This window comes from Lepus europaeus, chromosome 20, assembly GCF_033115175.1.
Source record: "Lepus europaeus isolate LE1 chromosome 20, mLepTim1.pri, whole genome shotgun sequence".
Classification (NCBI taxonomy): domain Eukaryota; kingdom Metazoa; phylum Chordata; class Mammalia; order Lagomorpha; family Leporidae; genus Lepus; species Lepus europaeus.
In genome coordinates, this window is record NC_084846.1 from 63,205,568 (window position 1) to 63,232,804 (window position 27,237).

General features: G+C 52.4%; 1 protein-coding gene across 1 annotated transcript in view; it reads right to left on the minus strand.

The window, feature by feature from the left end:
* Positions 1–27,237, minus strand: part of NUDCD3 (NudC domain containing 3) — a 97,097-nt gene that overhangs the window by 29,642 nt on the left and 40,218 nt on the right. Inside the window, exon 3 of the mRNA XM_062178177.1 lies at positions 3,446–3,578. Within this exon, the coding sequence (XP_062034161.1) occupies positions 3,446–3,578 (133 nt within the window). The remainder of the gene's footprint in view (positions 1–3,445; positions 3,579–27,237) is intronic.

The following is a 27,237-nucleotide window of genomic DNA, read 5'->3' on the forward strand; positions in this document are numbered from 1 at the left end:
ATGCTGGCGCTTCAGGCCAGGGCTTTAACCCACTGCGCCACAGCGCCAGCCCCTATATCTCTGCCTTTCAAATAAACCATTAAAAATTTATTTTTCTCTAATATATGCAGAGCTCCCAGAAATCAATAAGAAACAGAACAACAACCTAATAGCAAGTGGGCAAAAGACAGAAGCAGTTGAGAGGAAAGGCACGTACAGAGAGATGCTCCACGCCACTCCAGGTGAAACACAAACAACCGTACCCGGCTGCTGTTTCCCCGCTGTCCTAAGGCAAACCCAGACGTGTGTGATGACTACCGTCAGCAAGCCGGAGAGGACCTGGACTCTTGTACACCACTGCGGCCACTCCCTGGGACAGAAGGGAGGTCAGCTCTCAGTCTGGGCATCCCTAACACAGAACTCCAGAGTGCTCTGTTACCAGAAACTTCACATTTCTAGCTGGAGATGCTCAACGGTAAGTCTGTGCAGATATTCCAAAATCCAAACACCCCAAAACACCTCTGGCCCCAAAGATCTCAAATGAGGGATACTCACATCACCCTTCCCCACAGGATTCGGAAAAACAGGTGCCTTTCCACACACTGCACTTCAGGGAACTGATTCCCTCGGGAATGCACTATGCAAAATGGAATTCACTACAGGGCAGTCATGGCTTACTATTTACAACAGCGGAAGATTGGAGATGACCTAAACATCTGTTAGCAGAGGACTGGTAAAATAATCCGCCTGTTCGAGCCAGCACTGTGGCCCAGCAGGTTAAGCCAATGCCTTGCAACAGAGGATCCTGGATCACAGCGCCGGTTCAAGTCCACTTCCCATCCAGCTCCCTGCCAGTGTGCCTGAGAATGCAGTGCCGACAGCCCAGGTGCTTGGCTCCCAGCACCCCTGTGCGAGACAGGATGGAGTTCCCGGCTCCTGGCTTAGGCCTGGACTAAACCTGGTTGCTGGGTCCATTTCAGGAGCAAACCAGAAGATGGAAGATCTCTCTCTCTCTCTCTTAGAAAGATGGACAGATAGACAGACAGATAGATAGATCAATTGATCAAACTTTAAGAAAAAGATTATTTACAAAGTCAGCCTGTTGCCTGAAGAGGGGCAAAGCATGGGATAGGAGTGCCAGGGATGTGGGGTGGTGGTCTCGGGCCCAGGACCAGGTGACCAGGGACAGCGAGGTCCACTGAAGATTTACTGTGCACCCGTCAGGCACTGAGGGACATGGAGCCGCCTTCGTGGGGCCAGGCCGGCCCTGCACCGGGACAATGAGATCATCTCAGTGAGTGGGTAATCTTCTGTGCTAACAGTGGGGCTGGGGAAATACACATTTGCACCTGATCACGTATACATCCAAACATCCCCAGTCAGTCACGCTGACCTGGGGCAGGACAGGACGGCAGAGCGCAGAGGCTGGACTGGATTTTTCCTTGTGTACATCGATATGCTTGATCGTGCTAACCTGTTATGCACTACAAAAATAAGTAGGTAAACGCAGCCAACTAGCCTCTTCTGCCAGGGAGGTTCCCGTGAGCTTCCGCACGGGCTCCAGCATAGGAACGCCATCCGCCACAGTGCTTCCTGAACAATCCCAGCACAGGCTTCAGGCTATGCGAGCCCACCCATGGGTGAGAGCGAAGGAGACACGCCCGGGACCAAGGTTCCCAGCAGGGACAATGTCTGAGAGGAAGGAGACTCAGGGGGAAATGGATCCACCTGTCGCTCATCCAGCACGGCTTTGTCGGCACCACCAAGCATTCCCAGTGGAAAGCCTGTGGACACAGGAGTTATCTCATCTGCACCTGGGGGTAGGGAGGGGGCGGGGTTTGGTTGTTTAAACCAAAACCCCTGGAGTTCACCTTTCAGAAGCAATGGAGCTCTGTGTTAATTCAGACACCAGGCTTCTCACCGCCCTGGTCCAACGTAGGCAACCACACAGGGGTCTGTGCCTCAAAGGCATGGACCCTGTGACTTGCTGACTGGTGGCAGGTAAGCCACCTCCCCTCCGGGAAGGCCCAGTCTCCTGAGGGCTGCGCTCCCCGCCCAGGGCAGGCTGAGGGCAGGTCTGCCGGCTTCGAGGGGAGCCCACGGGGCTGCAGGGACTACCATGGTAGGAGAGCGTGAGCTGGCCGTCTGAGCACCGCTGTGAGGGGTGAGGGGCGTCGGCCAGGTCACCCTCACTGCACACTGGGACGGTCTCTCCTCCCAAGAAGCCATGATCTGTGTTGATAAAGCGAGGCACCTGAAGGCACTGCTCCCTTGTGCAGCCCCTCCCTCCTCCGAGGCAGTGCAGGTGCCTGCAGGTCCACAGCAGCTGCCCTCGGCCTCCGCGCTCCTCTGCTCCTCCTGCGGGTGCAGGTTCTCTTCGGGAAGACTGCGAGAATGACACAGTTGCTGGCATCCATCCAGAGTTCCATACTGTGATGGGAATTATGTAATGTCCCATTTGGCATGCTACATGCGATTTGTTGTGAAGGGAGGGAAGCCTACCAATTTACTACCACCTACAACGATGGTATTCCTACCAAGGGCCCCAAGTAAACAGCTCTCTCCCCTTAACGACTGAATTCCATTCCAGCCCACATGACGGAAGTTCCAGAAACCCGCTGGAGCTGTGCACGTTACGGCCACTCCTGATGCCAGGATGCCGGCTCTCCACTGTGAGCTGAGTTCTCCAGATGGCTTCTCACGGCTGGCCAGGGGACCTCACCGGTGACCTGGCGTGGCTTCCAAGAAGCTGGGGTGTTTGTGACTCAAGAACCAGAAGCAGTTTTGTGGCCGTGGCTGAGGAGACAGAGAGTCCTGGCCCTGCACCTGTGCCACCAGGCACTGGCCCCAGAAGAGACAGACACCCTGGGTCTCAGGATCTCAGGTCAACCTCAGAGAGGTGCGCGGTCAGGGAGGTGTTCCCGGGAACATGTGTCTCACCTGCGTGCGTGCTCCAACAAAAGGGGGCCGCCCCTCCCTCCCCCGCTCCCTGGCAGCCGTCTCCCAGCCTGGAGTACTGCAGCGTCTAACCGTCTGTCTCCACTGTTTCAATCACAAACTTCACTCTGTGGCACACAGCCCATCACACACTGGGGTGCCAGTGTGTGACAGAGGCTATAGGATTGCATCTGGCCCTCCCTGTGAGTTAGGATGACTGGCCTTTCCTTAAGGAGACTGAAGGCAAGTTCAGCCTCCAGGGAAAACAGAGGGTTCACTGAGGTAACACTCGTGTGTTTGCGCGGAAGCTGAGAGGCAGGCCGTCTGCAACAGGCCCCAAGAACATCTGTGCCTGCGGAGAAGAGCCAAGGACGTCGGAGGCGTGGGCTTCTCGTGGCTCTGCTGCTGCTCACAACCAGGAGAGGGCACGCTGGCCCGGGGACCCCTGCAGGCCAGCTGGAAGACCCTCTGGGCAGAGCTGAGGGCAAGGACGCGGCCCAGGGGAACCCCGGCCCCAGCCCGCTGTTACCTGCTTCCCCTTCACCACATGCTTGGGCACCGGCACCCTGACCTCCAGGTCGGTGTAGTCCTGCGACCAGGTGTAGTTTTCACGGACGGCACCGTTGTAACTGTCGGGGTTTCTCTGGAACTGCTCCTGAATCCTGGGAGAGAACAAGAAGGGTGAGATGCAGACACAAGCAGAGGCCAGGGCCCCCAGCACAGTCCCCCACGTCCCAAGGAGCCCACCCGAGTGTCCTTTCAAGTTCACCTGCTCTCACACCTTCAAACCCCCTTCCTGGGTGTCCCAGGAAACCAGAGGAAAGGAAAAGCTACAGAGAAGAAACCCACCTGCAGAGTCCTCAAGTTTAGGAGGAGCATCTGCGACCACAGCGGATGGATCACAGCCAGGCCCCAGCAGCCCCACGGTGCTCTGAACCAGGCCTGGTAATTAACCAGAGTCCCCGCGAACACACTGCCTGGCAGGGCCTACCCTTAAAGGGGAAGGGGCAAGAACAATATCAACTTACAGCACCAACCTAGAAGTGAACCCCGCAAAGTCACAGAACTGCATCAAAACTGTGCATCTGTGAAGACAAAGCCTGAAAACCCAACCAAACTCTGCCATAGATGCCTGTTACAAACGGCACAGGTGCAAACAGGCCAAGCCAAAAAGTTGGTGTTAAAAATAAAATTCAGTATTATCACACAACTTAACACTGTTTATAACATAAACATTCTATGAAATGAGCTTCGACTCCGAGTGCAGTGAGTGAACTGAAGATGTACAGCACAGACGACAGCCTCAGCACACAGGAGCAGCAGCTATGAACTGGAACATTCCAGCGTGGGGGCAGCTCAGGCCCCATCTCCAAGGCTGTTCAGAGACCAGCAAGCGGAACTTGGCAAGGAGAGAGCCCACGGACAGGCCAACGCTGGTATTCCACTCAGGCAAGAAGCACAGAACAGCACGTGCCAACATCTCCATCACTGAACAGACAAGGGCGGCTGAGCGGGGCCCAAGTTTTAAGGCAAGAAGACTCTCAGCCACTGTGGGACACTCTGCCAGCACGAGTATGAGGCCAGCCTCCACGACAGCCTGACCGGTGGCACCTACGGGCTGAACTGTGGCTGGCACCCGAATCCCCAATGAGCTCCACAGAGTGACCCAGTTACGAGGTCAGCAGGACGGGTCCTAAACCAGTGGGACCGGTGTCCTTAAAGGAGGGGGTGACTATGGACACAGAGGGAGACACCCACAGGGAAGGCGATGTGAAGACAGACAGAGACGAGGGCCGTGAGCCACCCCCGGAGTGGGGAGAGGCAGGGAGGATCTGTCCCAGGGCCTGCCCAGGGAGCACAGACCAGCGAGTGCCATGCCTCATAGCCTGGCAAGAGAATCCACGTGGCTTCAGCTGCACACTTAAGGTGCTTGGCTGTGGACCCGAGCAATTATCTCCACCAGAGGTGATATCAAATGCAGTGCTGAACACCTGCAGGACCAGCCTGACCCTGTCCACACGGCAGCACGTGGGTAGAAAAACCCACGGAGGGCGTCTAGCTGGACACTGCCAAGAAACAGGGGGTAAAGGAACCAAATAAGCCAAAGCCTCGAAAACATAGCAAGAGAAAGATAACACAGGTATTCCCCAAAAAGCAATTTTCAAGACCTGCTTATTGAAATGGAGAAAGCTTTCAACCTATCAAGGAACAGGGAAAAGGACAAACAACCCTGATGCATGGCTTCAGTCTCTGGAAGAAGAAACATTTGTACAAATTGACATTTAAAAAAAAACTTGCAAGGACGCTCGTGGCACCTCTAGTTGTCTTGTGTAACTAACAGGGAGCCCACTCATAAGTTTAAGGATCAGCCAAATGCCCTACAATACAACAGAAAGTTCCGTGACCAAGAGGAAACCTTCTCTTTAAAAGTGGGGCCGGTGGGGCCAGTGCTGTGGTGCAGCAGGTTAACGCCCTGGCCTGAAGCACCGGCATCCCATATGGGCGCTGGTTTGAGACGCAGCTGCTCCACTTCCGACCCAGCTCTCTGCTATGGCCTGGGAGAGCAGTGGAAGATGGCCCAAATCCTTGGGCCCCTACACCTGTGTGGGAGACCTGGAAGAAGCTCCTGGCTCCTGACTTCAAATCAGCGCAACTCCGGTCGTTGGGGAGTGAACCATCGGATGGAAGACCCCTCTCTCTCTCTCTCTCTCTCTCTCTCTCTGCGCCTCTCCTCTCTGTGTAACTCTGACTTTCAAATAAAAAAATAAATCTTTAAAAATAAATAAATAAAAATTTTAAAAAATTTGAAAAGTGGGGCTGGTGCTGTGGCGCAGAAGCTTGAGCTGCTACCTGCGACACCGGCACCCACGTACGCACCTGCCCAAGCCCCAGCTGCTCCACTTCCAATCCAGCTGCTGCTATGCACCTGAGGAGCAGCAGACGGCGGCCCAAGCGCTCGGGCCTGCCACCATATGGGAGACCCAGGTGGAGTTTCTGGCTCCTGGTTTCAGTCTGGCCCAGCCTGGACACTATCCATCTGGGGAATGAAACGGTAGATGGAAGATCCCCGTTTCCCCATCTTTGCCATTCAAATAACAATCATTTTTTTTTAAAGTGTCAGCGGCAGGGGGCAGCACTGTGGCAGAGCGGGTAAAGCCGCCATCTGCAGTGCCAGCATCCCATATGGTCTCCGGTTCGAGTCCCGCTGCTCCACTTCTGATTCAGCTCTCTGCTATGGCCTAGGAAAGCAGTGCAGGAAGGTCCAAGTGCTTGGGCCCCTGCACCCATGTGGGAACCTGGAAGAACCTTCCGGCTCTTGGCTTCAGATCAGCCTAGCCCCACCCATTGCAGCAACTTGGGGAGTGAACCAGTGGATGGAAGATGTCTGTCTCTCTGCCTCTCTATAACTCCGCCTTTCAAATAAATAAATCAATCTTCAAAAAAGTGTCCACAGGGGCTGGTGTTGGGGCGTGGCAGGTTAAGCTGCCATCTGCAAAGCTGGTATCCCATATGGGCACCAGTTCACGACCTGGCTGCTCCACTTCGGATCCAGCTCCTTGCTGGGGCACCTTGGAAAACAGCAGAAGGTAGCCCAAGTACTTAGGTCCCTGTACCCATGTGGGAGACCCAGAAGAGGCTCTGGGCTCCTGGCTTCAGCCTGGCAAAGCCCTTTGGGAAGTTGTTGCCATTTAGGGAGTGAATCTGGGCCTGTCTCTCCCTTTCCCTCAGTAACTCTGCATTTCACATGAATAAGAAATAAATGTTCAAAAAAAAAAAGTGTTCATAGAGACAGTGAGACACCCTGCAGCGCCTGCACCCAGCCCTGGGAGACCCCAGAACATGGTTCAGGAAGCAGGCACAGTGAGGGGAAACTGCCAGGCCGTGCCACCTGAGCATGATGGTGGCATAGAGCTCACATCTGTCGCACAAGGACAATCCTGGGGAGAACAATGCGTAAGGCAACTGGGAGGAAAAGGACTTCCTTCTCACTGATGGCTGGGCCCGCTGGGAAAGAAAGGAGGTTACGAAAACACACAAACAAAACACCCCACCCAACCCAGGGACCCACATGGTCCCAGCACTTGACAGAGGTCAGGAGATAAAAGGAAGACGCCTCCAGGCTCTCTGAAGGAAAGGAATCCAATGTAGCGGACCCTGGCTGTATCTGCTGGGTCCAGGGACACCTACACAGACGCACCTGCTCCATCCCCACTCAAATACATCAGCCACCTGCCACCCCCTGGTCTGGAGCCCCACAGCCCCCCTCCACATGCCTCAGGAGAACTGCTCCCAAAACAGCCCTAGCAGGGTGATGGGTGCTTTTTTTTAACACTCAGAATCTAAATTCTCTTTACACAAAGTTGATTATTTCCAGCCAACGTTGTGTAAAAATAGGTGTCCTGTCAAGTGCAGGTGGCTCTGGGCGCACAGTGCACCCGTGGCCACCCCACAGCTGCGGGCCTGGGGAGGCGGGAGGTGGGAGCCGAGGCTTCAGCAGAGTAGGAGGGTGGGAGGAGGATGGTGAGTCAGCAGCCGGGTGCAGATTAGGGAGCTGGTCTCACCATGGCTCCCACTCCCGATGAGCTGGGACAGGCTACGGACATGGGGGAGGTAACTGGTTGGGGCTGGGCCAGCTCTGGCCGCCAGAGCCAGACAGCAGCTGAGTGGAGCTGCCGGCTGCTGCCGCCTGCAGGGAAGCGCTGCAAGGGAGGTGCCTGGGTCCAGCCCAGCAGCCTGCTCGTGCAGGCAGGATCAGAGTGGATCCCGATTAGAGCAGCTGAAGGCAAACACAAGCGACAGTCAGCAAAGGGAGCCAGAGTCCTCGCCCAGAGAGCTGTCCAGGAGAAAGGCCCAGCTCACGGAGCCACGGGTGCTGCCCCAAGCTCCTTCTCAGAGGAGCTTGTACTGGAAGTGAGTACTACTGAGGGGGCAAAGGCTCCCACGTCCCAGCCAGAACTCCAGAGACGTCTGCAGGGAAAGCCAGGTGGGTCACTCGTCGCCCCCAAGCTCGGTGTTTGGGGCCTGGCTTGCCCACCCCTCTCCTCCAAACACAGCCACTCTTTCACATCTCTTACAATCAGTCCCGGCCACCTTCCAAATGTCCACATCCCATCATCCTCAACACTCCCAGCCACCCCAAGGTGAGTGCCTGCCTCACATCTCACCACGCACCTGTCCACCTGACTGTCCTTGACCCTCAGGGAGACACCATGCGTATGCAGTTTCTCTGCTTCCACTCCAGCTTCCTGCTAATGCTGACCCAGTGCTGATGGCTCAAGGACTTGGGTTCCTGTCACCCACATGGGACACCGGGTTTGAAGTCCTGGCTCCTGGTATCAATCTGGCCTAGCCCGTCCATCTGTGGTCCATTCCCTAAGTAGCCACACAATGGCCAGAGCTGGGCCAGGCTGAGGCAAAGAGCCAGGAACTCCACTGGAGTCTCTCATATGGGTAGCAGGGACCCAAGTACTTGGACCGTCTCCCGCTGCTTTCCCAGGAAGATGAGCAGGGAGCTGGGTTGGAAGTGGAGCAGCTGGAACCCTAACAGACACTCACATAGGATGCCAGCGTCACAGGCAGCAGCTTATTAACCCACTGAGCCACAACACAGGACCCAAATAAAATTATTTTTTAAAGATTTATTTATTTGTTTGAAAGAGTTACAGAGAGAGAGAGAGAGAGAGAGAGAGAGAGAGAGAGAGAGATGTCGTCCATCTGCTGGTTCACTCCCCAGTTGGCTGCAACGGCCAGAGCTGCGCTGGTCCAGGAGCCAGGAGCTTCTTCTGAGTCTCCCACGCAGGGGTAGGGGCCAAGCACTTAGGCCATCCTCTACTCCTTTCCCAGGCCATAGCAGAGCGGTGGTTCAGAAGTGGAGCAGCCGGGTCTTGAACTGGCGTGCCCATATGGGATGCTGGCACTGCAGGTGGCAGTTTTATCTGCTACACCACAGCGCCGGCCCTATAAAATTATTTTTTAAAATACTACACACACATTAAAAAAAAATACTGCACGCATGTCCAGCTTTGTTTAAAAAATCTCAATCTAAAATTCATCAAAAAAGCCCCAGCTGTTAGGGCCATTTGGGGAACGAACCAGTGGATGGAAAATCTCTCTCTCCCCCTGTCACTCTGCCTCTCAGATAAGTAAACCTTTCCTTTTTTTGAAAAAGGGAGGGAGGGAGGGAGGGAGGAATGGTTCTGTAGGAACCATATTTTCAGGAAAGCCAAGTTCCTCAACAAGTATCCCAGACAATAAAGCAAGAAGGTAAACAGGGTAAAAAAATGACCATTGGGGCCGACGCTGAGGCGCAGCGGGTTGATGCCCTGGCCTGAAGCACCGGCATCCCATATGGGCGCTGGTTCAAGACCTGGCTGCTCCACTTCCGACCCAGCTCTCTGCTATGGCCTGGGGAAGCAGTAGAAGATGGCCCAAGTACTTGGATCCCTGCACCTGCGTGGGAAACCCAGAGGAAGCTCCTGGCTCCTGGCTTCAGATCGGTGCAGCTCTGCCATTGCGGCCAATTGGGGAGTGAACCATCGGATGGAAGACCTCTCTCTGCCTCTCCTCTCTGTGTAACTCTGACTTTCAAAATAAATAAATAAAATCTTTAAAAAAAAAAAAAATCGCCATCACGTACTCTGCCATGAAAACAAGGCGCCTGGAGGCACTTTGCACAGTGGCCAAACACCATGGGTGAGTCTGGAACACCCCAGGACGTCTGCAGCAGCAGATGCCACGCACCTGTCAAGAGGACCCCTGGGAGGTGCTCCTGCTCCCAAACCCAGAGCCTCAGTCCACTGCAACCTACACACGGTCAGCACACCACAGTGAGGGGAATTAGTCCAGGTGAGAGACTTACACGACCCAGTATCCAAATCCAACAGCTGGGCCTTGCTGAAATGCTAATTTGAAAAAAAACAACTATAAGACACTTTTTAAGACAATCAAGAGAGTGAACATCCACTGGGTATTGAATGATTTTAAGGAATTACAGATTTTAAGATATAATAATTACATGAAATTTAAGCCCTTACACTTTTTAGATATTTATGGGTGAAACTGCATGATATCTAAATTTGTCCTATCAAAATCAAAACTAAAAACACCCGGGAGCAGGGAGACAACGCGTGAGCTGCGACGAGCAGCTGGGGACAAAGCTGTCCAGGGTCCAGCGGGCGCTCGTGACGCTCTTCCCTGCTTCTGGTGTGGTTCAAGAATCTCCAGCACACAGCGCAGCAGCCAGGTCCCGGGGCGGCCACGCGCCCAGCTGCTCCCCATGAGGCCACCGTGCTCTCTCTGGCACACAGCAGTGCCACGCCCACAGGCTCTGTGCTTCCTCGGGTCCCTGTCACAATCTCGCCAATTCCAGATGCAGAAAACGGGGCTCCAGCATCGTCCTCACTCGCACCTCCCTGCCGACGGTGCCCACCAGCAACAAAAACACTTGCTGGCCACACATCCATCTTCTGTGAGATTCTCTCACGTCTGGCAAGTTTTCCCATATGTAACTTCCTTACTTGTGGGGTTTTCTTTCTAGATCTTCATAATTATTTGTTGGGTTTTACAGTTTGAAAGCACCTTGTCCTATTTTAAGGTGACTATCTGATCACCACACCCTGTCCATGTGTGATCAGATGCCCTGGGCTTTTGTCTGCTCACAAGTCCCTCCTCCCTCCAGATCCAACAAGCATGGATCTCCCACCACGACTGCTCCACTTTCCACCCTATCTTCATTCCTTTGTGGATTCTCTCGGCTGCTCTCAGTCACTCCATTTGTCTATTTTCATGTTTCTTTCCCTCCCCCTGCAGAACTTTTTTTTTTTTTTTTAAAGATTTATTTATTTATTTGAAAGTCAGAGTTACACAGAGAGGAGAGGCAGAGAGAGAGAGAGATCTCTTATCCGCCGGTTCACTCCCCAATTGACCGCAATAGCCGGAGCTGCATCATTCCAAAGCCAGGAGCCAGGAGCCTCCTCCGGGTCTTCCCACATGGGTGCAGGAGCCCACGTAATTGGGCCATTTTCTACAGCTTTCCCAGGCCATAGCAAAGAGCAGGATCGCAACTGGAGCAGCTGGGATGCCAAACTGCAGGTGGCGGCTACATGCACTACGCCACAGCACCAGCCCTGAGCCAACTTTTTCCTCTTTGATCTTCTGTACAGGGACATTTAACACAGGAGAGTCCCCAGAGGCCGCCTTGACACTGACCTGCCCCTGGCTCATCTGTCCCCAAGCTGCCACACGGGCAGCCACCTCTCTCCTGCCCTACTCTGCACCTACACAGCCAGGAGACTGTCCACTGTTTGATCACACAGAAAGCTCATTTTAATAATAATAGTTTTTAAAATTATAAGAAATATATTTTCAAAGTTCCTGTCTACAGTTTAAAATTTATCTTGTAGTTACAGTTTTAAAACCAATGACCATAGTTACCTAAAGTAATTGAAGCCAGACAGTTAACAGTCACATGTTATATAATGTGTTTGTGAATAATTCAAAGGTTCCTCCTACCCACGTGAGAGACCTAGATGGAGTTCCTGGCTCTTGGCTTCGGCCTGGCCCAGACCCAGATGTTGAGGCATTTAGGCAGGGAAGCAGCAGACGGGAAGGTGTCTCCCTCTGCCTTTCAAATAAATAAACTTTAAAAATAAATAATTAGGCCAAAGAAAACACCAACACTCAAGCTTATAGCACCTACAGTGCTGAAAAGGCTTAAATGCAAATTTACAGACAATCTACATCAGAGGGTCAGCCAACAGCAACAAAATCAACCAATGTTTACCCTACAATGACTCTAGCTGTGACGAGCAGGTGGCCTACTAGTTGAGATGCCCACACCCCATGTCAGAGTACCACGGCTCCTAACTCCAGCTTCGTGACAATATACCTCCTGGAGGCAGGAGCTGGGTTCCTGTCACCATACACCCAGGAGACCTGGACTGAGTTCCTGGCTCCCAGCTTCAGCCTCAGCCCAGCCCAAGCTGTCACAGGCATTTGGGGAGAAATCTAGTGAATGAGAGCATAATCGTGTGCAGGCTCACTCTCAGCCTCTCAAATAATTTTTTAAAAATCTATTTTAGGGGCCAGCGCTGTGGCTTAGCAGGCAAAGCCACTGCCTGCAGTGCCAGCATGCCAGATGGGTGCTGATTCGAGTCCTGGCTGCTCCACTTCCAATCCAGTTCTCTGCTGTGGCCTGGGAAAGCAGTAGAAGATGGCCAACGTCCTTGGGCCCCTGTATCCACATGGGAGACCCGGAAGAAGCTCCTGGCTCCTGGCAACGGATCGGCACAGCTCCGGCTATTGCAGCCATCTGGGGAGTGAACCAGTGGATGGAAGACCTCTCTCTTTCTCTTGCTGCTTCTGCCTCTCTGTAACTCTGCCTTTCAAATAAAAATCCTAAAAACATATATATATATATATATATATATATATATATATTATACAAAAAATGGAAGTTTGTATACCGAGACTTTTTTTAAATCATGTAAATTGTTTTAATAAGGGAAAAAGCATTCTAACTTTTTACAAGATAATAAATGTGAAAGATTTGTATTTTTAAACTACCCCATAAATACATCGATTTATGAATTCTGAATTACATAAGTATCCTAGTCTTCAATTCAAGTTTCTTTTCCTATTCATTCAAAATCAGAAAAAATTTACGATGAGCTTTACTGTTTCAATTCTCAAAAGACTTCCCAACTCAGAAGTGCCCACGGGATGGTGTTGTGACACAGCAGGTTAAGCTGCTGCTTAGGACGCCCACGTCCCGGGTCAGTGCCAGTTCAAGTCCTCCTCACTCTGCTTCCCATCCAGCTTCCAGCTAATGCATTCTGGGACGCAGCAGATGATGATCCAGGGTTTGGGTTCCTGCCACCCACATGAGACCTACATGGAGCTCCTGGCTTCAGCCTGGCCCAAGCCCTGGCTGTTGCAGCCATTTGGGGAGTGAACCAGTGGATGGAAAGTCTCTCCCCCCCATAATTCTTTCAAATAAATATATATTTTTTAATTCAAGAGTTGGGGGAGAGGGAGAGAGAGCACACATGCATGCTCCCATCCATTGGTTCACTTCCCAAATGTCCTCAACAGCTGAGACTGGGCCAGGGCTAAAGCCAGAAGCCAAACCTCAATCCAAGTCTCCCACCACTGCCTCCCGAGTCTGCATTAGCAGAAGTGGGAGCCAGGAGTATGAGCCAGGACAAAAACCCAGGCATTCCAAATATGAGATGTAGGTATCTTAACCACTAGGCCGAACGCAGGCTCCAGGGACTATAAACTTTCACACTAACACTTTGCTATGGGTGTGTGCCCCAGAGTGGTGCTTGTCAAAGGGCAGCTATAAAATCCACATAGCAGGACAAAACAGAAGAGTGGAATGAAATGTGTGGATATGTTGTACAGAGAAGGGCACATACCCTGGGCCACTGCCACCATGCAAGTATGCATCAGTTACCTGGGCGCTCTGGGACACGCGCCTCACTGTAGCCACAGGCCACAACCTAAGCCTGCCAGCCACTGCCCACAAAAACCTATCACATGACACTGAGGCTGCACTGCACCACGGGAAAAGGGTCAAACGACGGAGGCCCAGGGGTCAGGAGGGCCAGAGTCAGGAAGCTCACACTGGAGACTATCCAGGGCCCGGTGGGGAATGATCAAACAGCGGCAGAGCCCAGCACCAATGCCAAGCAATGCAGGAGGGCAATTCAAGAGTCCAGAGAGAGCAGAAAGCAGGGCAGCAGGCGCGAGCCGCGAGGGGCCGGCCCAGTGAGGCGGCACACACTGTGCATCACCAGGAAGAAAACCAAGAAACGGGGGCCCACTTTCACAGCAAGCACAGGAACCTGCTGACCAGTGACCTGTCAGGAGTACAGCTCTTGGGAGACCTGCCCCCAGCAGGTGACAGCTCGCGTGTGCTTCCCACACCTCCAGACAGAGGGACACAAGCACAGAGGCACGTGTGCTCACGGGTAGCAAATCCACACCAGGAGAAGCGGCAGTGGGTCTCTGAGTGGTGACAAAGAGCTCACACCACAGGATGGGGAGTGCACTTTCTTCTGATCTCTCCTCACTTCTTAAAAAGCCACCAGGGTTCAATCAGAGGGGTTCCACACGATGTTCACATCTAATCGAATCACTTCCCATAGGCCCTTGCCTCCAAACACCACGGTCAGAGAACTTCCCACCTCGCGACGCCTTGCAGTGGGGATTAAAGTAAACATGTGGGAGAGCACAGAAACACACACAAGCCAGTGAGGCAGGGACAGCTCTCCCCTACAAAAGCACAGACAGAAACCACGGTGAGCACACACCACCGCCGATGCTAAAGCGGCAGGTGGGACTTCATGGGAGAAAACACTTACAGTATCATTCCCCTCGAAAAATGCTTATCAATTCTTCAGTGGTTTTTTAACTTTTATTTATTTATTTATTTATTTATTTATTTTTGACAGGCAGAGTGGATAGTGAGAGAGAGAGACAGAGAGAAAGGTCTTCCTTTTTGCCGTTGGTTCACCCTCCAATGGCCGCTGCGACCGGCACACCGTGCTGATCCAAAGCCAGGAGCCAGATGCTTCTCCTGGTCTCCCATGGGGTGCAGGGCCCAAGCACTTGGGCCATCCTCCACTGCCTTCCCGGGCCATAGCAGAGAGCTGGCCTGGAAGAAGGGCAACCGGGATAGAATCCGGCGCCCCAACCGGGACTAGAACCCGGTGTGCCGGCGCCGCAAGGTGGAGGATTAGCCTGTTAAGCCACAGCGCCGGCCAATTCTTCAGTTGTTTTAACGTATGCTAAGAATTTAGCAAATCCCTTGGAACTCCTCCATGCTCCAGCCCCTGGAGTGGCCCCAACAAGCAGAGAGGAATGACACTCCCAGGAAGGCGCAGGAGCCCAGGCAACAGGCCTCACCCTGCAGCCCAGCTGACCCCACAGCAGGGGCCTGCACTGACCTCACACACCCGACATGCTGTGAGGAGAGGGCCTGTCCCTGCTACAGCCCTCCCGCCAGGACCCACGGCCCTGATCTAATCAAGAGAAGCTGCGTGACAAGCCCAAACCAGAACATTCTACAGCATCCCGATCTTTTCCAAAGTGTGAAGGTGGCAACAAAGCAACAGAAATTGCTCCAGCAGAGGCCGCGACGTGTGAAGCCTGAGTACGGGCACCCACCTCTGGAGCAACCGGGCAAGCCCAGGGTCCGGCCACTCGTCCTGTGTCTGTGCTCACAGTCTGGGCCCAGGCCGGGCAGCAAGCTCAGGACTGGGGCTCGAGCTCCAGAGCCAGACTCTGGACTGCAGCTCTGCTGGCTGTCAACCAAGCAAATTATCTCCACAACTGTCAAATGGAACAATGACCCCAATGCACACGCTGCCGTGACCTTTACACACCCCTAGCACAGTCTCCATGCCTCCCCCAGGCTCCCCCTGGCATCACAGCATGATTAAGACCAGTGCTTAACAGCTAGCTTCCTGCCTTGAACACAGAAGCAGGGTCTCAAGCAAAAAGGATTTTAGCGCCATGTTCTTCCCTCTCACCGCCATGTGCCCTCAGGCCCATCAGTTTTCTTGCTGAAGATTAACTTATTTATTTGAAAGGCAGAGCTACAGAGAGAGGGGAAGAGAAAGAGAGATCTTCCATCCACTGGTTTGCTCCCCAAATAGCCACAATGGCCAGGGCTAGGCCAGGTCAAAGGCAGGAACCTGCAACACTACCCAGGTCTCCCACGCAGATGGCGGAATGCAAGTGCTTGGGCCTCTTCTTCTGCCCTTCCAGGCGCATCAGCAGAGAGCTGGATCAGAAGCAGAACATTGTGGGCGGCAGCTACTCTGTGCCACAACGCTGGCCCCGCTCCTGATGATTCTTTATGAAATCCTGAATTCTAGTTTAAAAGTCCTACGCATACCTAGTACAATAGCTTCTCCTCTGGGATGTGACCATATGGGCAGTATGAAGAATCCACATCAGGAAGGGCGTTGGTGATGGTGCCAGGCGGAAGGCACAACCGGACAGAGTTTAACGCCACACAGTCACACACGCAGCCTAGAGACTGTGGGGTGGCTCTGCGCTGGTGTCAGTCTGCAAAGCAACTGACGCCCTAATGAGAATGTCAGGGGCAAGGCAAGGAGGTCTTACGGGCAGATTTGTTTCATGTAAGGTGCATCTTGGAAGAATTCCAAACAAAAAGAAGAGAAGCAGCGTCACTCAGTGCTTAAGGACAAAGACCTAAGCCAAAATCCTACTCAGCTGGGGACAATGCCGTGGAAGAGTACCCCCAACTCTCTCAGCCGGGCTTGTGCATCAGTGAGGCGGGGTAACACCACCACTGCAGGAGTGGTGCATGGCTGAGCTGCACCCAACAGCAAGCAAACTCCCGCGTACACCTGAGCCCTTCAGGCACCCCACTGACACACAGGCTGCACCACTCAGTCCAGGCGGATGCTCCAGCCCAGTCTGTGACTTCCACGGCTCTCAGCTATCCAGCACGTGGTCACACTCTCACAGTGACAACACAGGCTTCCCCATGACTATCTTGGGGTCTTGCGGTCAGAGTGCTACTGCTTTCATCACCTGAGACAGCAGCTTACTTGGAAGGGACTGGCCACTCCCACCCTCCCACCCCGAGAGCAGCCAGTGCAACAAGGCACCATGGGAGCTCTGAGTCTGCTAGCTTGCATCTCGGCAAACAGTACTTTTCCGCTCTCATTAGTTACAGGCTGCCAGGAAATTTTAGCTGTGAACAGAATGGAGACAGGCTCGAGAAACAGCTCTACTATTTATAAAGCCTCAGTGTTAGCCAATTTGCTCCTCTTCTGCATGTAAATGGGCGAAGATCCTCCAGGCAGCCCCGATGACTGACTGGATCTGCCCAAGACTCAGGTCGCAGGCAACCACCCAGGCCCTGCGGTGCCCGGTGGGGCCGCACTTTGCTCTGGTCCTTTACACGTGACATCTGGATAAGGGACTCTCCACTTTCCCTGCAAGCAGTGAAACCCTGGGACGAAGGTCTGAGTTGCAGCCTCCACACTAGCACTAGTACCGTCTCAACAGCAGGCCCAGATACGCCATCCCACATCATCGCACAGCCGAATGAGGATCAGAAACACAGCACAGGATAACGCAGTGCTCAGGAACGCAGTCCCGTGTCTGCCAGTGCTCATTAACCGCATCTGAGAATTCTTCGCCGTGAATTCCACAAAGCCTTGCCAGGAGATCTGTCACACTGCGTCACGCACTGCTGAGGAAAAGCCAGCAGGGGCAGGAGAGGCACCAGCAGTCCATCTCTCGTGGTAGCCACCAGAGTCCCAGCGCAACACGGTACAGTCCACACATGCCCCACAACCAGGACCTTCCCCTGCCAAAGCCAGTCACTTCCAACGAAGCCATCAAGACTGCTGCTTTGAAGGCCGCTGGGCAGCCCATCTGAGTGACACCCGCCCCGCCTTCCACGGGTCTGGATCAGGTGCTGAACCCCACGTCCAATGTGGGGGACTCGGAGGCGATGGGGCCACGAGAGCCCCCCTTCATGAGCGGGACTAAGGCCCCTAGGAGAGAGGCTTGGGATCCAGCACTCCCACTTCCAGAGGACACAGCTAAAAGCATCCATTGGGAAGCAGACAGTAGCCCGCACGTGACCACCTAAATGCCAGCACCTCGACCTTGGACCACCAGCCTAGAGGACCATGAGAACCGGACTTCTGTTCTCAGGAATTCTGTGACAGCACTAAGACACCCTCCTCACAGCCATGGATCCTAGGTGATGCCACCACACCTACACAGAAGACCACTGCCCCACCACACGCCATCAGCGTGAGGGGACTGGGAAGAGGGACAGGCCTCAGCACACAGACTCCCCACACCTAGGAGGCTGCCATCTCCACCAGACCCTGCCGCAGGCAGCTCTCCAACCTGAGCAGTGTCTGCCAGGCCCCTGCCTGCGCCCACTGCACTGGGACCTGCAGACAGCTTCCCCTCGCGGCAGTCTACACACGCGGCCCTGGCTCCACTGGGCGCAGCCTCCGCCAGCTTCCTCGTCTCCCTCACTCACACCCACCTGGCACTCCCAGACTCAGGGGGCCGGCAGTGCACATGAGCTGCAGCAGGGCCTCAGCCTGTCCATGGCCACCACTTGCCCCAAGCAGACAGGGAGAGACAGCAGGCTTGATGAAACCCTGCCTTACCTGTGAGTCACAGGCGACATCCCCACCTCTCAATGCCACGGCTGACAGAAGCCACTTGGGTCCCTCAATTCCCTCCCAGAACGACAGCTGGGCCACAGGGATGTTACCCTCAAGGAAAAACAAACCTCTACCGAGATGGGGCTGTCTCCACAGCACCAGCTGGTCCAAGTTCAGTGATACCTTCCCAAGTCCCCACTCTGCCACAGCGGGCCACACGAACCCCAACCAGGTCCCTGCTCCCAGACTGGTCACCTCCATTCTCCCATCCCCACTCCCCAAGAGCCTATACGCTCTGCATTGGTCATCAAAGGAAACCACAGTGAGGAGGTAATTGGGTGCTGAGCCCGGGCGATGGCGATGGTGAGAATGTCAGGGCCCTGCTCAGGAAGGGGAAAGGGGGCAGGGGGCTGCCATGGCCACCTGTGGACCTGCAGAACACAGGACAGAAACTGTGGGACACAGGCAAGAGACCAAGGTCAGAGCAAGTCACAGATCAGCAGGAGGCCTGAGAGCAGGTGAACTCCCTGAGGGAAAGGCAGAAGGAAGGAGAAAGACAGGGCTGATCACAGTCTGGGGAACACCCACGCTGCAGGGGTGGAGACAAGCCCAGGAAGAGGCTCAAAGACGAATCCCTGGGGGAGGGAGGGTGCGGTTGCGTGTGCAGGCGGGGCAGGAGGCGCCTGCTGCAGGAGCTGAGGAAGGCAGCCTGGGGAAGACCTAAGGCATCTGCCCACTGCTGTGCAAGCCCCTGGCTTTATGCAAAGAGGCAGAATCAAACCATCAGCATGGGGGGGGGGGGGGGGGACGGGACAGGACTGGGTGGATCGGAGGACAAAGATGGCAGACCCGTCTGTGTCTGGGGTGCAGGGCCAGGAGTGCGTGTGCGTGAAACAGGCCTGGTGCGCAGGGGCAGAGGACCGGAAAAGGAGAAAACATCTCCAACTTCAGTGAAGAAAGGACAGTTTCAACAAGTGAAGTCAGACTTCAAGCCACACCTCCACCATGAACTAAAAATTCAAACTGAATCACAGGCACAAATACAGAAAATCTTTGTGACTTTGGACTAGCAATGATTTCCTAGCTATGACACCAAAAACATAACCCATAAAATAACAAGTTGATATATTCTGGACTTCCTCAAAACTAAGGACTTCTGTTCTTCGAAAGGCAGTGTTGAAAGAATGCAAGACAACCCAAGGACCCTGGTAAAGTACTCACATCCTGGCAGTAAAAACACAAGCCAACTTCTTAAAAATGGGCAAAACAGTTAAGAGACATCTTGGCAAAGAAGACGTAAGATTGCAACGTTACTGTTTACCGGGAAATACAAGCCTAAACCACAATGAAGTGCCACTACACAACTATGACAACGACCAGAACTAAAGATTAAAACACAAAATGCTGCTTAGCATGAGAAGCTGCTGAAACCCTGACGCGCTGGAGGTGGCGGCACGCACAGCGCCGGGGAGAACGTGGTAGCGCCCGCTTTGGGCACAGCCATCCCCAGAGAACAAATCGTCCATCCACACAGAGGTGGCACCCAAACGTTCACAGCAACTTGTCTGCCCGGCCAAAGACAGAAACAACCCAAGAACCTCGCAACAGATGAATAGATAAACAGAAGGGAATAAAAGTAATGAACTGGGGCCGGCGCCGTGGCTCACTAGGCTAATCCTCCGCCTGCGGCGCCAGCACCCCATATGGCCACCGGGTTCTAGTCCCGGTTGCTCCTCTTCCAGCCCAGCTCTCTGCTGTGGCCCAGGAAGGCAGTGGAGGATGGCCCAAGTGCTTGGGCCCTGCACCCCATGGGAGACCAGGAGGAAGCACCTGGCTCCTGGCTTCGGATCAATGTAGCTCCGGCCATAGCACCCATTTGGGGAGTGAATCAACGGAAGGAAGACCTTTCTCTCTATCTCTCTCTCTCTCTCTCTCTCACTGTCTGTAATTCTACCTGTCAAATAAATAAATAAAAATCTAAAAAAAAAAAAAAAAGTAATGAACTACTGATACACATGACATGGCTGAATCTCACAATAACCACACATTCTGGAGAGAGACCTGCACACCCATGTTCACGGCAGCAGCATTCATTCACACTTGCTGAAAGACAGAAGCTACCCAAGTGTCCATCACAGGGAAATGAATGAACACAATGTGCCTACCCACACACTGGCCTATCTATCATTCAGCCCTAAGGAGGAAGGAAAGCCCGCTACAAGCTAAACAGAGAGGAACCTTGGACGTGACACTCGCTGAAAGGAGCCCAACACAAAAGGTCCCCAGAGCTGTCAGACCCGTACAGACAGGAAGTAGACTGGAGGTTGCCGGGGGCTGGGGGAGGAAGGGGAGTCAGTGTTTAATGACTAGAGTTGCTGTTGAGAACAATGGAAAAATCTTGGAGACGATGACTGGCTTGGTCCATTTTGTGTTGCTATAACAGATGTCACACATTAGGTAATTTATTCCAAAAAATAAGTTTATTTCTTACAGCTCTAGAGGCTAGAAAGTCTAAGATCTAGAGACCCCCAAGGCCTCTGGCAAGTGTCTTTGAGTTGCATTATCCCATGGCAGAGAGTGCAGGGGCTAGAGAGCACAAGAGAGACCAAGGCAGGGTGGAACTCACTTCTCACAATCAAGTCGCCGAGGACAGCTAACCCACGATGCTGTAACAACAATGCACTCATGAGGACAGAGCCTTTGTGACCCAATCTTACCAGGCCCCACCGCCCAACAACGCTGTACTACAGTCACCCTCAACTCACCAATGGTGAGGGACACATTCAAACCCTTGCAGTGGGGCCAGCGCTGTGGCGCAGTGGGTAAAGCTGCCGTATACAGTGCCAGCACTCCAGTGGGCGCTGGCTGGTTCAAGTCCCGGCTGCTCCACTTCCACCCAGCTCTCTGCTGTGGCCTGGGAAAGCAGTAGAAGATGGACCAAGTCCTTGGGCCCCTGGACCGACATGGGAGACCTGGAAGAACTTCTAGGCTCCTGGCTTCAGATCGGCCCAGCTCCGGGCAGTTGCGGCTGTTTGGGGAAGTGAACCAGGATGGAAGACCTCCTCCCCACCCTCAACCTCCCCTCTCTCCTCTCCCCTCTGTTTCTGTAACTCTGGCTTTCAAATAAATAAATAAATAAATCTTAAAAAAATAAACTTGCAGAGGTGACAGCTACACAACACCGCCAACGTCCTCAGAGCCACACAGCCATATACGTCAACAGTGAACAAAATGGGAAATTTCATGTTGCATATAGTTTACCATAATTTTTTTTTTTTTTTTTTTTTTTTTTTTTTTGCTCAATAGCGCTACTCACTAGGGAAATGAAAATTAAAGCTACAATGAGGGGTAGACGTTTGGCCCAGCAGTTAAGACACGCAAGTCCCATCACAGAGGGCCTGGGTTCAGCGCCTGCCTCTGACCCGTTTCCTATTAATGCAGACTCTGGGACAATGGTAATGTTCAAGTAACTGGATTCCTTCCACCCATTCCTTCCACCTGGGTTGAGCTCCAAGCTCCAGCTCTCCAACCACTGTGGTTTATCTGAAGGATGAACCAACCTCTCAAACACTTAAACAAACAAACATAAACAAACACATAAATTAAAAAAAAGTTTTGGGCCAGCGCCGTGGCTCACTAGGCTAATCCTCTGCCTAGCGGCGCTGGCACACCAGGTTCTAGTCCCGGTCGGGGCGCCGGATTCTGTCCCGGTTGCCCCTCTTCCAGGCCAGCTCTCTGCTATGGCCCAGGAGTGAAGTGGAGAATGGCCCAAGTGCTTGGGCCCTGCACCCTATGGGAGACCAGGATAAGCACCTGGCTCCTGCCTTCGGATCAGCGCGGTGCGCCGGCCGCAGTCGGCTGCGGCGGCCATTGGAGGGTGAACCAACGGCAAAGTAAGACCTTTCTCTCTGTCTCTCTCACTGTCCACTCTGCCTGTCAAAAAAAAAAAAAAAAAGTTTTAGAAAGATGGGGGGGCCAGCGATGTGGCATAGTGGATTAAGCCTCCACCTGTGACACCAGCGTCCCATATGGGTGCCAGCTGTGCCCTGGCTGCTCCTCTTCCAATCCAACTCTGCTAACAGCCTGGGAAAGCAGTGGAAGATGGCCCAAGTGCTTGGGCCCCCGCATCCACATGGGAGACCCAGAAGACGCTCCTGGATCCTGATTGGCCCTGCTCCAGCCATTGCAGCCATTTGGGGAGTGAACCAGCGGATGGAAGATCTCTTTCTCTGTCTTCCCCTGTCTGTAACTCTACCTCTCAAATAAATAAATGAAATCTTTAGAAAGATGGACAATAATAAATGTTGGCAAGGATATGGAGGAATCAGGACCCTAACAGATTGCAGCCGCTGTGGAAAACAGCACAGCACTTCCTCAAAAGGTCACACAGCTACCATATAACCCAGCAACTCCACTCCTAGGTCTGGACCCAAGACAAGAAAACGTGTGTCCCCCACTTGGCCTTCTTATCTGTGGGTTCAACCAAACTTGAATCAAAACCATTCAGGAAAATAAAAACCACATCTGGAATGAACATGCACAGACCGTTTTCCTTGTCATCACATACAACGTTGACATGGCATTTACATTATAGTAGGTATTTTAAGAACCCAGAGATGATCTGGAGCATACAGGAGGGGCCGCCACCTCTGACCTGGCACCCACATGGAGCACCAGTTTGAGTCCTGGCTGCTCTGCTTCCAATCCAGCTCCCTGCTATTCACCTGGAAAAGCAGAAGTGCTCAGGCCGCTGCCACCCACATGGGAGACTCAGATGGAGTTTCTGGCTCCTGGCTTCAGCCTGGTCCACCTCCAGCCATTGCGGCCGTTTTGGGGAGTGGACCAGAGAGAAAATCTCTTTCTCTGTCTCTCCCGCTCTGTCATTCTGCCTTCCAAATAAACAAATCTCGTAGGTTCCATGCAAGTACTATGCCATTCCACATAAGGATGTGAGTGGCCACAGGGAGTCCTGGACCAATCCCCCACGGGTACTGAGGGGCAACTTCAGACAGGTGTTCAGAGCATCACAACAGCCAATCCAAATACACATCAGCTGATGAGGGGAGAGAAGGGAGGGGGTCTACCCATACAATGAAATACTTATCCAGTGAAAGGAATGAAGCACTGGCATACCACACGGCAACCCTGAGAACAACACCTCATTAATTAACTCAAAGAAGTCAGACACACAAAGCCGTGAACTGTATGATTCCACTCTCAGGGGAGCATCAGAACTGGAAATCTATGTGGGCCAATCTGCTGAGGACACACGACTGGGAGATCTGCACAGAAATGGAGAGAGACTGTCAAAGTATACAAAGTCCTTATCTGGGGATTGAAGATGTCCTGGGATAGGTAACAGAGATGGCTCCAATCCTGCAAATATAGCTTTTTAAAAAAACCCTGAAGTATACCTAAGAATGGGTAAGTTTTAAGATGTCAATTGTATCTCATTTTTTAAAAACTGTGTATATGGGGGCAGTCGTTTGGTACAGCAGTCAAGATACCACTTGAGACCCCTGCACCCCACACCAATCTGTCTGATTTGAATCCTGGCTCACTCTCGTCCAGCTTCCTGTCAGCATCCACCCCGGGAGGAGGCAGCAGGTGATGGCTCAAGTCAGTTGGGCCTCCGTCACGCACGGGGGAGGCCAGGACTGAGTTCCCAGTTCTCAGTTTCAGACGGGCCCAGCCCCGGTTGTGGCAGGCATTTGGGGAATAAGCCTGCAGATGGAAGATACCTCTCTTTCTTAGAATTCTAAAAACTTAAAAAAAGAAACTATTGCATGTGTGTGGTCTGATGCGTGTGCAGTCCTGTACATGTAGGTGTGGGCTGGAGGAGGGCATGCAAAGACACCCCCTGGGGTACCACAAATTAATGAATGAATATGGCAACTAGGAAGAAATTCAACAAGATACTAATGGTGAAACAATCTGAATAATTTTCTCTATTTTCCAAAATTTCTAAACCCTGCTATTACTTTTTTTAAGATTTATTTATTTATTTGAAAGTCAGAGTTACACAGAGTGAGGAGAGGCAGAGAGAGGTCTTCCATCCGATAGTTCACTCCCCAAATGGCCACAATGGCTGGAGCTGTGCCGATCCAAAGCCAGGAGCCAGGAGCTTCTTCAGGTCTCCCATGCAGGTGCAGGGGGTCCAAGCACTTGAGTCATCTTCTACTGCTTTCCCAGGCCATAGCAGGGAGCCGGATCAGAAGTGGAGCAGCTGGGTCTTGAACTGGTGCCCATATGGGAAGCCGGCGCTTCAGGCCAGAGCATTAACCCGCTGCGCCACAGCGCCGGCCCCTGTTATTACTTTTATGATTAATTAAACTGTTCTCCCAACTGTCACACAGCTGTAAAACATACTGGGAAGAAACCATTCCTAAAGAGCAAATACAAACATTAACTATCACTATTACTGGAACTCGGCACACAGGAGATTCACACAGCATTCTCCAGGGTAACTTGCAGTAACTGAATCTAATGGGAGAAAAAAAGAATCCTCTGACAATGGAATGATACACCTGCTTTTAATGGGAACATTTAATGAGTAAAGCTGATGATATTCTTGAAGCTAATATGCAGTTTCAACATAGTATCAATTAAAGTCCCCAAGGGGGTATAACCCACAACTTGATTAAGTCACAGTGAAATTCATCGTAAGAAACTCAGTATTAAAGAACAGTCCCCAGCCTGTCAGTAGACCACGGAACAGCACGCTTAGCCTAAAACTGGAAAGAAGATCTAGAATCTAACGTAAAGGAAACTGCTGAAGACACGGGGCAGAACCCCACGCAAGAGCCAGTGCCAAGACTGAACGGGTGGACAAGCAAACATGGGTTTACTGCAACACCCTAAACCCATGGGCAACACCCAAACTCCACGCTGCCTTAATAAGGGGCAGTGTCAAAGGTTAAGTCAGGGACCGGAGCTGTGTCACAAAGGTTAAAGCCCCGGCCTGCAGCACCAGCTTCCCATATGGGCACCGGTTTGTTGTGTCCCAGCTGCTCCACTTCCAATCCAGCTCCCTGCTAATGCTCCTGGGAAGGCAGGAAAACGGTCCTTGGGCCCCTGTACCCATGTAGGGGACCTGGAAGCAGCTCTTGGCTCCTGGCTTTGGATCAGCTCAGTTCCAGCCATTGTGGCCATTTGGGGAGTGAACCAGCAGGTGGAAGACCTCACCCTCTCTCTGTCTCTACCTCTCTGTAACTCTGTCTTTCAAATAAATAAAATAAATCTTTAAAAAAAAAAAAGTTAAGTCATGCAGAAAAATCTTTACTATAAACAAACAAACAAAAAAACCCCATGAATCAAATTATATCTACAAAAATAACTACAACTACAACTTTAAAACTGCTCATCGCCAGTCTCAGGAAAGAGATGTCAGCCTCCACACCAAACCAGCAGCATATACCAGACCTGCCACCACCAAAGCTAAACTAACAACAACAACAAAACAAACAAACAAACAAAAAACCTTCCGGGTGTCGCATTTGGCACAGCAGTTAAGACAAATCCACTCCAGATCAGAGTGCCTGGGTTTAAGTCCCTGCTCTGCTTCCAATCCAGCTCCCTGTAACGTGCAATCCGGAATAGCAGTAACGGCTCCAGGACTTAGGTCCCTGCCACGCGTGTTGGAGACCTGGATGGAGTTCCAGGCTTTGGCCTGCCCCAGACGTGGCTGTTGTAGGCATCTGTGGAGTGAATCAACAAATGGGAGAAATATCTCTGTCTCTTTCACTCTGCCTTTCAAATAAATAATTTTTTTTTAATTTTAAAAATCAGCACTAATTCAACAATATTAGAAACCAAATAAGCTGATGTATTGTTCATTGCTTAAATATCATGGAGTTGCCTATTTCTTAAAAACAAAACAGGGGCCGGTACTGCGGCGCAGTGGGTTAAAGCCCCAGCCTGCAGCGCCTGTATCCCACATGGGCGCCAGCTGGAGTCCAGGCTGTTTCACTTCCAATTCAGCTCCCTGCTAATGTGCCTAGAAAACAGCTCCTACAACCACATGGGAGATCCGGAAGAAGCTCCTGGCTCCTGTTTGGATCGGTCCAGCTTGGGCGGCTGCAGCCATTTGGGGAGTGAACCAATGGATGAAAGACGTTCTTTCTTTCTTTCTTTCTTTCTTTCTTTCTTTCCTTCTTTCCTTCTTTCCTTCTTTCCTTCTTTCTTTCTTTCCTTCTTTCTTTCTTTCTTTCTTTCTGTGTCTACCTCTGTTTGTAACTCTGTCTTTCGAATACATAAAAAATAAATCTTTTTAAAAAATAAAAAACAAAACCAACCTCCACCACTAACCACAGCAAGGGGTGAGGGTCCATGTCACCCAAGGCCCTGAACCCATCTGGGCCACTGTTTTCCCAAACCACCTCAAGAAAATATGAAAGTAGGGGCTGGTACTGTGGTGCAGCAGGTAAAGCCATTGCCTGGAACACTGGGAGCATCCCTTGCAGGTGCCAGTTTGAGACCTGGTGCTTCAATTCTGAATCAGCTCCTAGCTAGTGAGCCTGGGAAAGAAAGACAGCCCAAGAGCTTGGGCCCGTCACCCAATTGGGAGACCTGGAGGAAGCTCCTGGTTTGTGGCTTCAGCCTGGCCCAGCCCCAGCCGTCGCAGCCACTGACCCACAAACACCACCAAACATCATCCAAATGAATCAACCCTTGGCTAACTCCACTTTGCTGTGAAGTTTGAATCAAGGGATTTTAGGTTTCTCCCGCTGGAAAACTATCAGCATTTTCACAACTGTTAGAACTACATCATAATCCTTTTCTATCACCACCAGACCTTTTAGGTGGCCCTGACACAGACCTAAGAGCCACACTGGACCTGACTCCACCCTTCCCAAGGGAATTCCCGGAACACTCCAAGGCCAGCAGCTCCCCTCCTCCAGCAAGGGCTTCCACATCCCAGGGACTGGACCCCCACCGTCTGTGCAGGTTCTCCCTGAACTGTGAGCCCCTGACATCTCCAACTCCGGGCATCTGACTCCTAGGACAGGACGTGGCCTGGCATACGGGTGCTCAACACACATCAGGCGGGAGGGTGGAAGGGCAGGCCGCACCGGCAAGGAAGCCTCCCCTAAAACTGAGCGTGAGCCACCAGAGAGGCTGCTTCACGTCCTGGGAGCTCCCTGTT